Raw genomic sequence first — 12,558 nt, 5'->3', positions numbered from 1 at the left:
AGCACTCATTGCTCTAGTTGGCAACGGAACCTGAAAACTATATGCGGATACAATCTTGAAGAGAAAGGAGGCAAGCTCTTTCCCCAGCATGAGCCTGCAACTTTGCAACTCCACCCCTAACGCCGTTTTTGTATCTTCTAAGAAAGGACTGAAGTCCATTTTTAATAGGTTAAAAGGTACAAAACAAAAGCCTGATTTCTGCACTAGTAGGCATCAAGGGACTGAAGGGAAGTTCTCCATCTTACAGGGCTAGTGGTGTAGTTTAACCTATTAAAATTGCTCAAGGCACAAGGAGTACTTAACAGATGTGGGACTCAAATTAATTTTTTAGTCTCCCTTTTACCCAGATTATGGTTAATTTGTTGAGCAAACATGAAGAGAAGTAAAGGCTAGCTGTAGTTCTCTTCTTGAGGCCAAACCCATCAGCCCCATGATGTACCTGACCTCTAAAGCTCAGGAAAGCAAGAATCAGTTCTGAATGGTAGTTTTCTGTACAACCGTAGGCAGGTGAGTTTAAGATCTGTTCCAAACACAATTTTAATTACTAAAATTAGTCCAAGAATAAGTTGATCACCTCTATCTTAATTCTGTTCCCACCCCAAGAAGCTTTTAATCTGTCAGGGCAAGCAGCCATCATGTAGCTGGATGCCAGAATCAAAGCTTGTTTTTAGATAAAATCTGTCTGAAGTTGAAAAATAAGAACATTAAGATTGCAGAGTTCTTATAATAAAAAGTAGCAATGCTCATCTTATGGGCCTGAGAGATTTTGCACTAGATCTGGACCTTTGTTTGTGGATCAACAACTAGATATTCTTGACAATTTTATTGCTTAAGTTACATTTTAATAGTGTAGGTTTATAAAGTGGATTCAGACAATTACCGTAATCAGCCTTTAACAGAAAAACTGGCCCAGAAACATAAATTAGAAGACAAATATCTAAAGTCTCATCTTTCTCACCCCTTTATGCAGGGTCTTTATTAAAGCTATTAAACTGTTTATAACATTCATAGAGTGAGGAAGGCCTTTAATGTGAGTACAATAATTCATTCAACAGTAGTGAACAAGTATCTTCTGTAATTATTCTGGACCTCCACGCTGTAAAAGAGAAACAGACAATTACATGTCTTCTAAAGGAAAGGGAAGCTGACAAGCTGGTTTGCACTTTGTTACTGAGTAGGGAAGTACTGTTTTCAATACAGGGTCATTGCACATTTAAGAATTCTACTTTTTATTTATTACTTTCATGAAGGGACACAAAATTTCTACTTGTCTTAGATGTTGTAAAAAACCTCACAAAAATCTGAGAAATGTTTATGTAACTTTTTGTATAGGTCCATGTAAAAATGAACACTGCAGCATTACACTGGTGAATAAAAGTCTGCAAAAGAAACTGACTAGTTATTTTCTTTGTCCAAGTTCAAAAGTGCAAAAAAGGCAGTAAAAAGCAAGTTACCAGTTTAAACATTCTTTGTTTTAATAATCTAAGGTGTCCAGCAGATGATGTTTCCATTGTTTCCCCACTAGATTTTTACAGCTTAATACCTCTCATTTTTGGGTAACTTTTAGGCTGAACATCAGAAAGTTTCACACCTTCTTTAATTCCATTACTCCTAGTTATATCCCCTCTTTCCACCCTATATAAAAATTCCTCTTGGTCACCAATGTTCATATCCTTTGAATACTTGTGGACTTAATCATCACCTAACCAACCTAACAGATTTAGTTCTTTTAGTCTTGCCTCAAACCCATCCCTCCAGCTCTTTGATATTTTTGATATTCTTCTCTAACCTCCCAATTTATCACCATCTGGTGATGAAGTGCTCAAAACTAAACGAATTACAGGTACAATGCCATTTTGTAGTCAATAAAATTTTCTGCCTCCCATGCACTTGCACAATGCTGCAATATTAGTTTGCAAACACTATAAGGGAGCATTTAAACTCAGTTTGTTTTCAGTGAAATAAATCATGAATATTTGTTTCTGTAATTTTTATTTTTAAACACACAACCTATATTTTGGGTATAAACTACCTGTTTAGCCTCTTCAGTCTATGAATAAACTCATAATTGAAAGGATCAACCCTTTGTACATTGTATTTCTATTAAAAGTAGTATATTTATTTATTGCACATTCTACAATTGTAAATACAATAGGCAATGACATTGAAACAACATGGTTTAATGGATTAATCATAGTCTCGAATTTCAAAACAAATTCTAATCCTGATTTTGTCACTGGCTTTCTGTGTGACCTTGGGCAAGTCACAGCCTCTCTGTGTCGGTATCCCGAACTGCCAAATAGGGATACCTTATCTACCCAACTTGTGTATTGAGGAATACTTAGTTTGCATTTACTGCAAACTAAGTTGTAATGCTTGATGTAAGTGTAAAGTTAACAAGAGTTTAAAAGCAAGGATATTTATCATGTTGTCCAGAAGTTGTTTTGCAAAGTTTTCAACATAGTGAATAACTAAAGAGGACATATGTAGTAACAAATATAAAAACTTACTTGAATGTATTCCATCTCCTCATCCGACATCAGCTTTCTCCTGTACTTTTGAGGTAATGTTTTTACTAATTCTGTTGTGTCTGGTGCGCCTTGTACTCTATTAATGGATGAAATGTTTTGAAGGGCTGGTGGTCTGTCTCCTACAGACATATGTGCTGCTGAAGCATGGAGTGGTGGTACCCTTGCTTGTAGAGATTCCTGCACTGAAACCCAGATTTCAAAACCATGTATAGAAGTACAGAGAATATTGTAATACCTTAAAGAGCTTGAATATAGTTATTCATTAGTGCAGTCAGTAAAAGTTAGAAGGTATTGGTCGTACAGTTGAATTTTTCACTATAAAGCTACTTGCATGAATAAAAATCCCTTCCTTCTCACCATATACTTTTATTTTCAATTTTAGGGACTAATACAGCAATGAGAACACTGATACAGTCAAATTTTGAGAGTTGGAGGAGGCACAGATTGACAGGGATAGTTACTGATGTTGCAACGGTAGCTAAATCAGTACATAGTGTTACAAATACTTACACTGGGAAGCTGTAACCGCAGATTAAGAATATGCAGTGCCCCACAGTGTATCTGTATTTACACAAAGCCATAGGCGTGTGGGATTCTTTAAGGCTTGGTCATTATATTTCTACTCACGTAGTTTACAATAGAAGTTGTCCACAGACAAAGGACAGGTCTACTGGAGGATGAAGGTTGCAACTGTGAAATATTACAAAATGTGGTTTGTATTATACCCATTTTTTATGTTTTGTTTGTATTTTTAATTAATTCACATACTATAGTTTGTAGGTAACATCCAAAATGAAGGTCACAGGGAGGCTAAACAGGGGGTGGAGGTCAGTTGCTGAACATGGACCAAAATGGGTGAGTTTTGAGGAATTTGAGATGCACAGGATCAGGAAAGATGTTCCAGGCATAGGAGACAGAGAAGGCATGGAATAACTTGTGGAAAAGTAAAAAAAAACAGAATCAAGTCTAAATAAGCACTTGGGTCATGAGCTGAGGAGTAGGAAACTAGGTGTCAGAAAGATCTTGAAGCTGCAAGGATGGAAGATTTTGAATGTGATATAAGTCAGCACTGCACAGCAATACAAGGACTCGATGGGGGCTAGATGGTCAAAACAGACAATGAATTATTCTAGTGGCAATGTGTTTATATTTATAAAGCATTCATCCCTCTGGGCAAAAAAAAAGAACTAGAAGCATAAATGATTTAGACTTGACAACACAGTAGACTACACAATTATACTATCCTGTGGAAGTAAAGATTCCTAACTGAAGTCCCAAGGGAGCAGTATTTCCCATCCTACTACACCCCAGCCTCAATTTGTGGACTAGAGTGAGCGTAATGCAAAAGTCAAGGAAGCCAGAGATGAGGAGGCTGCAGTTGCCCAGGTGAGAAATGATCAGACCTAAGACCAACATTTAAGCAGCAGTGATAAGATAGTTGCAGAATAAGCAGTAACAGGATTTAGCAATCTTAAATGAGTCAAAATGTACAAGGAGTCAAATGCGACACTATGCTTGCCAACCCAGGCGACCAGATGGATGATGAAGTTGCTGATAAGGTCAGAGAAAGAAGTAGAGGAAGATGAGTTTTTCTATTTTAGCCATGTGGACTTTCATCTAATTCAAGGATATTGAGGAAGAGATGTGGGACTGAACACTGCGGGTGACAGCAGCAGAGAGATATATTTAGGAGTTGACAGTGAAGAAACTATACTTGATACCCGCAGTATAGGTAAGGCTTCCCAGAGACTGAGGAGGGAACCCGGAACAGAGCCCTAAAGGCCAACCAGTCAAGTAGACAGCCAACCACAAAAGCATCATGTCATGGTAAAATACAGGCCGTCATATTCTAAATCACTGCAGGATGAATTGATTGAAAGTGTAGAGCAGTTGAGGTGAAAAAGGCATGGATCAAAGTAAGAAGGTCTATATCTACACACACACACGCACACACACAAAACAGTCACAACTAAAGCTAGTCCAAAATTTTCCAGGGAAGCTAAAGAGTCATGCTGGACCACAGACCCTGGGAATCCCAGCAGGGTCTCAATTAAACTGACATTCAGTAAATAGCATTCTGATTAGTTTCCCATATTTCATTCCACAAACACCATGTTTCAGTGTCTCCAAATTGAAATCCTGGATTTGCTGAAATATTTCAACAAATTTGGTTTTGTTGTGATGAGAACAAATCCAACTTCTGAAAAGCTGAAATTTCTGATGAATCAAAAATTGAGAGTTTCAGCCAGCTCTAATCAGAACTTGCATATCAGATTTAGAAGAATAAGAGACGAGAAATTAGTTGTTTATTCCATCATTGAAAAAGACTTCCAACAGAGTAGAGAGTGTTGAAACTGGATACAAATTAGATGGTGTGGGCAAAAACTGACCAAGACATTGCACAGAATTCTGTCAATACACTTCATTTTTTAACAAAAGTATTCAATGGGAATTCAAACTCAGGTCAAAATCAAGCCAACCAATAGATATTTTGTGGCATTAACAGGAAAACTTAAACTCTCAATTCTCAATTGTGATTTAACTGGTATTCGAACTCAAGAGAAAGGGTAGTTTATTAGCAAATATGTAGTGCAACTACTCAAGTGAAAAATGTAAATCAGTTCAAAGTAATACAGGTGACAAAAAAATGCAGCTGCATAATTAAAGTGGCTTCCAACTATATTTTGCAGAAAGGTCATAAACTGAAGATCAATCTCTCGTACAGTCATCAGATTTATTTATTTTTTAATAAGAATAAAAAGATTTTTATGGAGTGCTTCCAACACTAGGGTTGAAGGCATTAGCTTCCAAGAATTAAAGTTCTCATTTTTCAAAATTCTATAGTATTGTAATGTTCATTATATGTACTTCTACCACCACCAGTGAAAAACCTTAAAATGAGTAGGTGAGCTCTGGGGACATCAACAGAAGGGATCCTTTAAGTTTAGGTGCGCTGAACAGGTTTGACTCCAATATTTAAGAAGTTCTCACTGGTACTGAATTAAAAGAGGAATGAACCAGGAATTATCACAGCCTCCAAACAAAAAGTATTAGGCTAGAATTTCATAAAAACAGCTCCTATTTTTGTTTCAAATACTTTATTGAGTCAAGAGGAATGTTAGTCATAACAATATACAAAATCCCATTTTAATGGAGCAAAATGACAACTTTGATGTCTACATATGATAGATAGTGACTGGTATCCTGTAAGCATCAATGTAGTAATATACACATATACAGTAAAGTCAGATCAAGTACTGTTTTTCAAAGTATAAACTTTTTACCCTTATGCATAGTGGGAGTAAACTGCCCTCTCAGGTTCCACCAGGATTTAAATATTGCAGACAAAGCAAGGAAAAAAAGACTGCCTTTTTGCAGCAAACTTCATTGAAAACCCATGCTGCTCAAAAGTGAGTTTAGCACAGCCTCTCTTAAATGGAGATTAGTGTTTGCAAAATGAGCTCATGGTATAAGATTAAAGTAGGAGGATAAAAATGGAGATTCTCAAAATTCTGCCTGGGCAACAGAGGAAATAAGGTAATCTCAGTTTTATGCATTAAGCGTAAAATTAGGCAGTTGCCACCAAACTAGGTCAATGCTCAGAAATAACTGAGTCATATAAGCCAAAAAGAAACAATGTGTCATGGTCCTTATGTAAACATTAAAGCAAATAAGTATGATATGGTATAAGTTTTATTTACAAATGAAATACTTACTTTTAGGTTTGGGGCTATTTTTTCTGTCCGGGAACTTGATTAAGGGTGTATGTGGCTTGACTACCTAAAACAAGACATAGCAGTGGAAGGAGGCAGGGAAAGGGGAAAAAATATAAATTTGGGTAAATAAAATGTAAAAGTTCATGAGATTTTCATGGAAAGAATGCTACACACTAAGCAATTATTTTTACACTGTTGCATTGTGCTTTCATTAACACCAGATTTGGGAGATTTACAATAATTTATATTTTATTTTTAATCAAGGCAACAACTGTCCAAGTGACATTTCAGATTCAGAGTTGTACTAGACTATAAAGCAAATGCAATGCCTTTTCAGTTTCCAAACAACTAACTATAGCTTATAGAGGAGTAACTATAACTGCAGTATAAATTGGATTCTAAGGTTTTTGTGCTATGATCATGGTACCTTTGGCTCCTTTCTGCCTTTTCACATGAGCTCAGATGGAGAGACAGAGTTAACTAGTCTCAAGCTATACATTAGTAGATATGGAGTTCAACCCCCATCTGCATTAAGATATTTTTTCATTCAAAAGTGTATTTCCTAAAAAAATAAAAAATAAAAAAGGCTTTCCCTCATTCCCAAGAACAGCAATTTATGAGTTGCAAACAAGCATTTCTGGGAAGGTGTCATTTTGAGGCTGCATAATTCTCATGAGGGCTACTGCAAGTTATGCAATTTGCTGGCATCCCTATACCAGTAGGAATAATACCACAAGAGAAGCAGGAAATGGAGCACTGGGTCCAACAGACCAGGTGACTGGTCAACAGGGGTAGGGAAGAAAGGGATGTGAGGACATCAGGATACTGTAGACCCCTGTTTGCTTGGTCCAGGAAGCAGAAAAGAAAATTCTACTACACACAAAATGCTGTCAAAGGCACAAAGGAAACAAGACTGGAAAAAACAGAAAAGAAGAATTTTCTCAAATTCCTTTCATGTATCTTAACGGTTACTTGTACTAATAGCTGGTGCATACTTCTGACAGAGATGTGATTTGCAAAATGGTGCCCCTTTAAGCAGAAGCTGAAGACAATCACAGCAGGCTGTTGCCCACATGGCTAAACCAGAATGGAAAGGACTGGAATAAAAACAACAAGGAGTCCTTGCGGCACCTTAGAGACTAAAAAATGTATTTGGGAATAAGCTTTTGTGGGCTATAACCCACTTCATCAGATACATGGAGTGGAAAATACAGTAAGCAGGCAAAAAGAAAAGGAGTACTTGTGGCACCGTAGAGACTAACAAATTTATTTGAGCATAAGCTTTCGTGAGCTACAGCTCACTTCATCGGATAATAAATTTGTTAGTCTCTACGGTGCCACAAGTACTCCTTTTCTTTTTTGTGAATACAGACCAACACGGCTGCTACTCTGAAACCTGTCAGTAAGCAGGCAGGTATAAATATACAGCACATGAAAAGATGTAAGTTGCCTTATCAAGTGGGGACTCAGTGCTAATGAGGCCAATTCAACCAGGGTGGATGTGGCCCATTCCCAACAATTAAACTGGCCTCAAAACCACAGGTCGTGGGAGCAGAGCCTCGGGCCTTGCACCTTAATGCAGAGCCAACCTGTGGTCACAGGACAAAGCCAGTGCGGGAAGGTGGCAGCAGCTCTGAAGGGAGCCTGGCTGTAGGCACTGCATGGCAAGTGAGTATCGCCCCTGGACTCCAAGACAGGCCCGACAGGGCCCGCGGGCTGCGGCAGTCCGGGCTCCACTCCTCCCACCTCTGCGCGGAAGAGTCCCCGCCCCCGGACAGGTGAGGCCCCCACTGCTGTCACTGCCCCCCAGCGCCCTCGCAATCCCGCCCCGCAGCTCCGACCCGCTCGCCCCCTCGCCGAACTCGGGCCCAGGAACACATCGGCCCGCCGCTGCCCAGAGTCCCCCCCAGCGTCCCGGCTCCCTAACGGCACCTCCAGGTCAAGGGCATCAGCCCCGGCCGCTCTCGCTCTGCGGCCACTCCAGCGCCGCCAGAGGCGGGCAGATCCCACTAGCCTCCCCCCAAGCGGCCGAAGGCAGAGCGCCGGGCCCGCCCCCTTCGCGGGGAAACAACGCTAGTTACCTGAACGACCCTGCTGGCGGCCGCCATCTTGCTGCCCATAGTGACCCGCAGCCAGTTACTGCATCCTCCGGCCCGCGCGCACGGCGCCCACCGCGAGAGGCGGGGACGCGGCAGGGGGCGGGGCTGAAGTCAGGATCTCTGCGGGGACACGGCAGGGGGCGTGGCCGGGCCAGAACCGCCTGGAGGGCGGGGCTGGAGTCGGGTTCTATGCGCGGGGCTCTGCTGCCTCGTGAGTGTTGGTTGCTCTCCAAGGCCAGCTTGTCCAGGTTGTCTTCGACAGTTGTGGCAGCTATGGTTCAGTTAGCAAAGTGCTACGCTGAGTACAGTCTTATGCTGTACACAGAGATGCTGGAACAATTTGTACAGCGGGGGTGCTGAGAGCCATTGAACCAAACTAAACCCTGTATATGATGGAAACCACTTCAAAGCAGGGGGTGCTGCAGCACCCCCCACACCCTTAGTTCCAGCACCTTTGGCTGTACATTCACTATTAGACCCGACCTAGTCTAATACACTGCTCCAAAGAGTTGTGAACCTTCTATCCCAGCAAGCCTGGCTTCCTTGTCAGAAGTATTATTAGAAGGTTAAGAGGGGACCTTGTCATGTGCTTACTCAGGGAGAGGCTATCTGGTAGTAGAATGCTTATTAGTCTAGCAGAGTTAGGGTGACCATATTTTCCCAAAGGGAAAAAGTGAAACACCGTGGGGCTGGCCCACAGCCCCGCTCTACCCCCCGTACACAGGGCCAGCCTAAGACTCCCCCTCTCCGTCTGCAACTGGAACGGCACCTGAGCCATTCACCCAAGCCCTCCCTTCTGCGCAGGGCTGGCATTGCAACTCGTCCACCATGCCTCCCCCACCCATTCCTCCACACAAGGGGTTGCACCCCACTTTTTTTAGCATTTGTTCTTGCCGGACAGCTGGGACGGGGCTTAAAAAAATGGACTGTCCTGGCCAAAACAGACATATGGTCACCCTAAACAGAGTAGTCTAGCAGCGAGAGGCTACCAAAGATCCATTATGTGGAAGTTGAAAATTCAGACTAGAAATAAGGCACTTTTTAAAAAATGATTTAACCAACTAAAGAATGTGGTGGATTCTCCATCACTTGAGATTTTGAAATCAAGAGTGGATGCCTTTCTAAAAGATGTACACTAGTACAATCATAAATTTTTGGCTTGATATAGGAATCACTGGATGAAGTTCTATAGCCTGTGTTAATACAGGTGGGCAGATTAGATGATCATAATGGTCTCTTCTGGTTTTAAATCTACTAGGTGAGGCTGATAGGAAAGAGGTCCAACGACTGGGAGTTGAAGAAAAGGGGAAGTTCTGTGGAGTTTTAAGGTAACATATGCGCCAATGTTGTTCAGCTCCAAAGACTATTACATATTTTTATTACTATTTATTTATTTGGGAAATATTAACAGGTTCACAAATCCTTGCCATATAAATATCAGAAACAAAAAAATCATTGTAACAGTGAGCTTTTAAGGAGACATTATACAGGAATGTACGAATCTCTCTATTCAAAAGGATGTTACCGTATTAGAGTGGGCATAATTACAACAGGCATGGCATGTCATTTCTAGTTATTTTATTAAACTGAATGAAATCTATGATTACACATTTAACAGACTAGGCATGTCTATCAAAAATGTTAATATACAAAAATTGGACTGGTGTGCTGGTGTTTTTGCAGGTGAATGTATTTGGAATATTGAATACAAAGTAATCAAATACCTAAGTATCTATTTGTCCTCTATTTTCCTGGGTACATAATTGGCATGTTAATATTTCCATAACCACAATCTCCCATATTTTTGAACCATTCCTCTTTAGTTGGACTATTTTTTTTTCAAATGAGTTGCTATCAATAGCTGAGCAGCTATTAGCAGACAAAAGATCAATTCTTCATTTCCTTTTATGTGATCATTTCCAGTAGGAAGCCCTAGGAAGTTTACCAAAGGATCATTGGGTAATATATCCACTAAATTGTGATAGTTGGTTACAGATTGCATCCTATTGCTTTTTAATGACTGGACAAGTCCACCATACATGCATAAAATCTCCTCTTTCACCACAATTTCTCCAACATTTATCCCTATTCAATCTTTCTCTACATTTTAACCTGACTGGTGAGAGGTACCATTGAACAAGTATCTTAAATAAAGTATATTTTACTGTGCTACAAACAAAGGTTGCTGGCCCTCTTTTCCATGCCTCCGGAGTAATTTCTCTCTACAGGTCCTTTTCCCCGTATGTCATACGTGGACTTTTGTTAGAAGAGTTGTAAATATTATCAATTCAATACATAAATAATTGATAAGAATGCTGTAGCTTGGCTTGAGCAGACTATACGCCAAATAAGTTATAATGCCATCACTTCTGTTAAAGTTCTCTCTCTGTATAAAACAATTTTTTGCTAGAAAGATGAGAGACATACTGCCTGATTCAAAAGTACTGGTGCTACACAAGAGTGGGCCAGTTAATTTTGATCTCTAACTAAGTTAGAAAAGTTTCTTTACTGAAGAGCTGGACAACCATATATATTCTATGGCTCTTTGAATCTTTAAAATGCTCTTGTTTGTCACTTGGTTAAGATCTGGATTATTTGTAATAAGTGTCATTGGGAAAGAAAAAAAAACAAGAGACAAGATGTTGTATATCAAAACCATAGAGTCTTTGCTAAAAGATATGTATACATTTATGGAGGGTGGTTTTTTTGTTTGTTTGTTTTGTTTTAATTAATCCAGGGTAGTTTAGCGAGGTTTATACTGGCACAACTTTTTTGTTCAATAAAGACCCAGTGTTTGGCGGCGTCAGGGTGCTACCACTCCACTGCTGCTTTGGGCTGACTGATTTTCATAGTACCATAGAATATTTTGAACAGCAAGTCCACCCTGTTTAATAAGATAGTACAAAATGTCTGCACTTACTCTTGGTCTTCTCTTATTCCATATACATTCTAACAACATGCTCTGTATTGCTGCTAGGGTTTTACCTGGGATGATTACAGGAATATTTTGAAACAAGAAAGATACTTAGCAAAATGTTCATTTTGACTGCAGCAATTCTTTCCGACGAAGAAATTGGCAGACTTCCCCCAACCCTATAGATCTTTTTTCATTTGCTGAAGTCATGGTTTGATATTTAAATCATAGAGCTCTTAGAGTTTGTTTGAGATTTGAATTCCCAGGTATCTTATAGAGTTGGTTACCTCTTTGTACCCAGATATTTTCTGGAAGAGTGACTTTTCAAAGTCTGGAAAATTTATAGCTAGAATTTCAGATTTGGTATAATTCATTTTAAACCCAGACATTTCCCCAAGATCCTGGATTTCTTTAGAAACTAATTTTTGGGAAAATTAGGTAACAATATTACATCATCTGCATATAAAGCTATTTTCTGATGTTTTCCTGCAAGTTTTATTCTTATGACACATTAACTGTTCCTTCGCACCAGTGCAAAAAGTAAAGGAGACAGCGGGCCTAGTCCTGTGTAATTCCAACAGGGGAGACTTAACCCCATTAACTCTCAGCTGCTTTTGGAGTGGTGTAAAGAGCAGTTATCCATTTAAGGAACTGAGACCAATATCCACATAGGACAGGACTTGAAACAAAGTTCCACTCCAGTCAATCAAAGGCTTTCTCTGCATCAAGTCATAACAAAAGATTTATTTTTGTTCTGGCATTATGGATGATTGCAAGTACTTTCTAAATGTTGTCTGACATTTGTTTATCCTTAATAAATCCAGTCTGATCTAGATTTATATAAGGTGAGAACACTGACTGCAGTTGGCTAACTAGTAATTTTCCTAAAATCTTTGTCATGATGCAGCAGTGATATGGGGTCAACAGGAGCTGCATAAAGATAGGGTCTTTGCCAGCTTTAGGGAGAACCACCACAGTAGTTTCTTTCATAGGCTGTGGAAGTTCCTCCCCTAATAGAATGGTATTGTAGTTTCCTCTCAAGGGACGCACTAATACCTCCTAAAATTCAGCTGGAAATGGAGGTCCTGGAGCTTTACCACTTTTCACACCTGCTACTATTAAAGGGAGGTGATAATCAGTGCAATGCTCATTAGGATAAAAAAACGCCTATTTAAATTTTAATTTTAGCCATGTACCTTTTTAACATGAACATAAATTTATCTTAAGCTTGACAGATTTAATTTAGCTAACACTTCCCTCTTATGACAAGGCCTCTGCATTTCTTTCAGAGGAGCCTA

The 12,558-nt window shown here is 39.6% G+C and overlaps 1 protein-coding gene across 1 annotated transcript; it reads right to left on the bottom strand.

Annotated features, from left to right (window-relative positions):
* Positions 1 to 868: 868 nt before the first annotated feature.
* Positions 869 to 8,484, bottom strand: KGD4 (alpha-ketoglutarate dehydrogenase subunit 4). The gene is made up of 4 exons (XM_074953971.1): positions 8,329 to 8,484; positions 6,248 to 6,311; positions 2,511 to 2,713; positions 869 to 1,096 (listed from the first exon to the last, which is right to left on the bottom strand). The coding sequence occupies exons 1-4, from the start codon at positions 8,365 to 8,367 to the stop codon at positions 1,079 to 1,081; spliced, it is 324 nt and encodes a 107-aa protein (XP_074810072.1). The 5' UTR covers positions 8,368 to 8,484; the 3' UTR covers positions 869 to 1,078.
* Between the last annotated feature and the right edge of the window lie 4,074 nt (positions 8,485 to 12,558).

Source organism: Natator depressus, chromosome 5 (assembly GCF_965152275.1).
Source record: "Natator depressus isolate rNatDep1 chromosome 5, rNatDep2.hap1, whole genome shotgun sequence".
Lineage (NCBI taxonomy): Eukaryota > Metazoa > Chordata > Testudines > Cheloniidae > Natator > Natator depressus.
The sequence above is the reverse complement of the archived record's forward strand: the minus strand, read 5'-3'. Positions and strand labels throughout refer to the sequence as shown.

Excerpts from the sequence above, each read along its gene's own strand:
- KGD4 (XM_074953971.1), bottom strand. The coding sequence starts at position 8,367 with ATGGGCAGCAAGATGGCGGCCGCCAGCAGGGTCGTTCAG. Across the intron at positions 6,312-8,328 it reads CCGCCAGCAGGGTCGTTCAG|GTAGTCAAGCCACATACACC; the intron begins GTAACTAGCGTT and ends GTCTTGTTTTAG. Across the intron at positions 2,714-6,247 it reads AAATAGCCCCAAACCTAAAA|TGCAGGAATCTCTACAAGCA; the intron begins GTAAGTATTTCA and ends TCTGGGTTTCAG.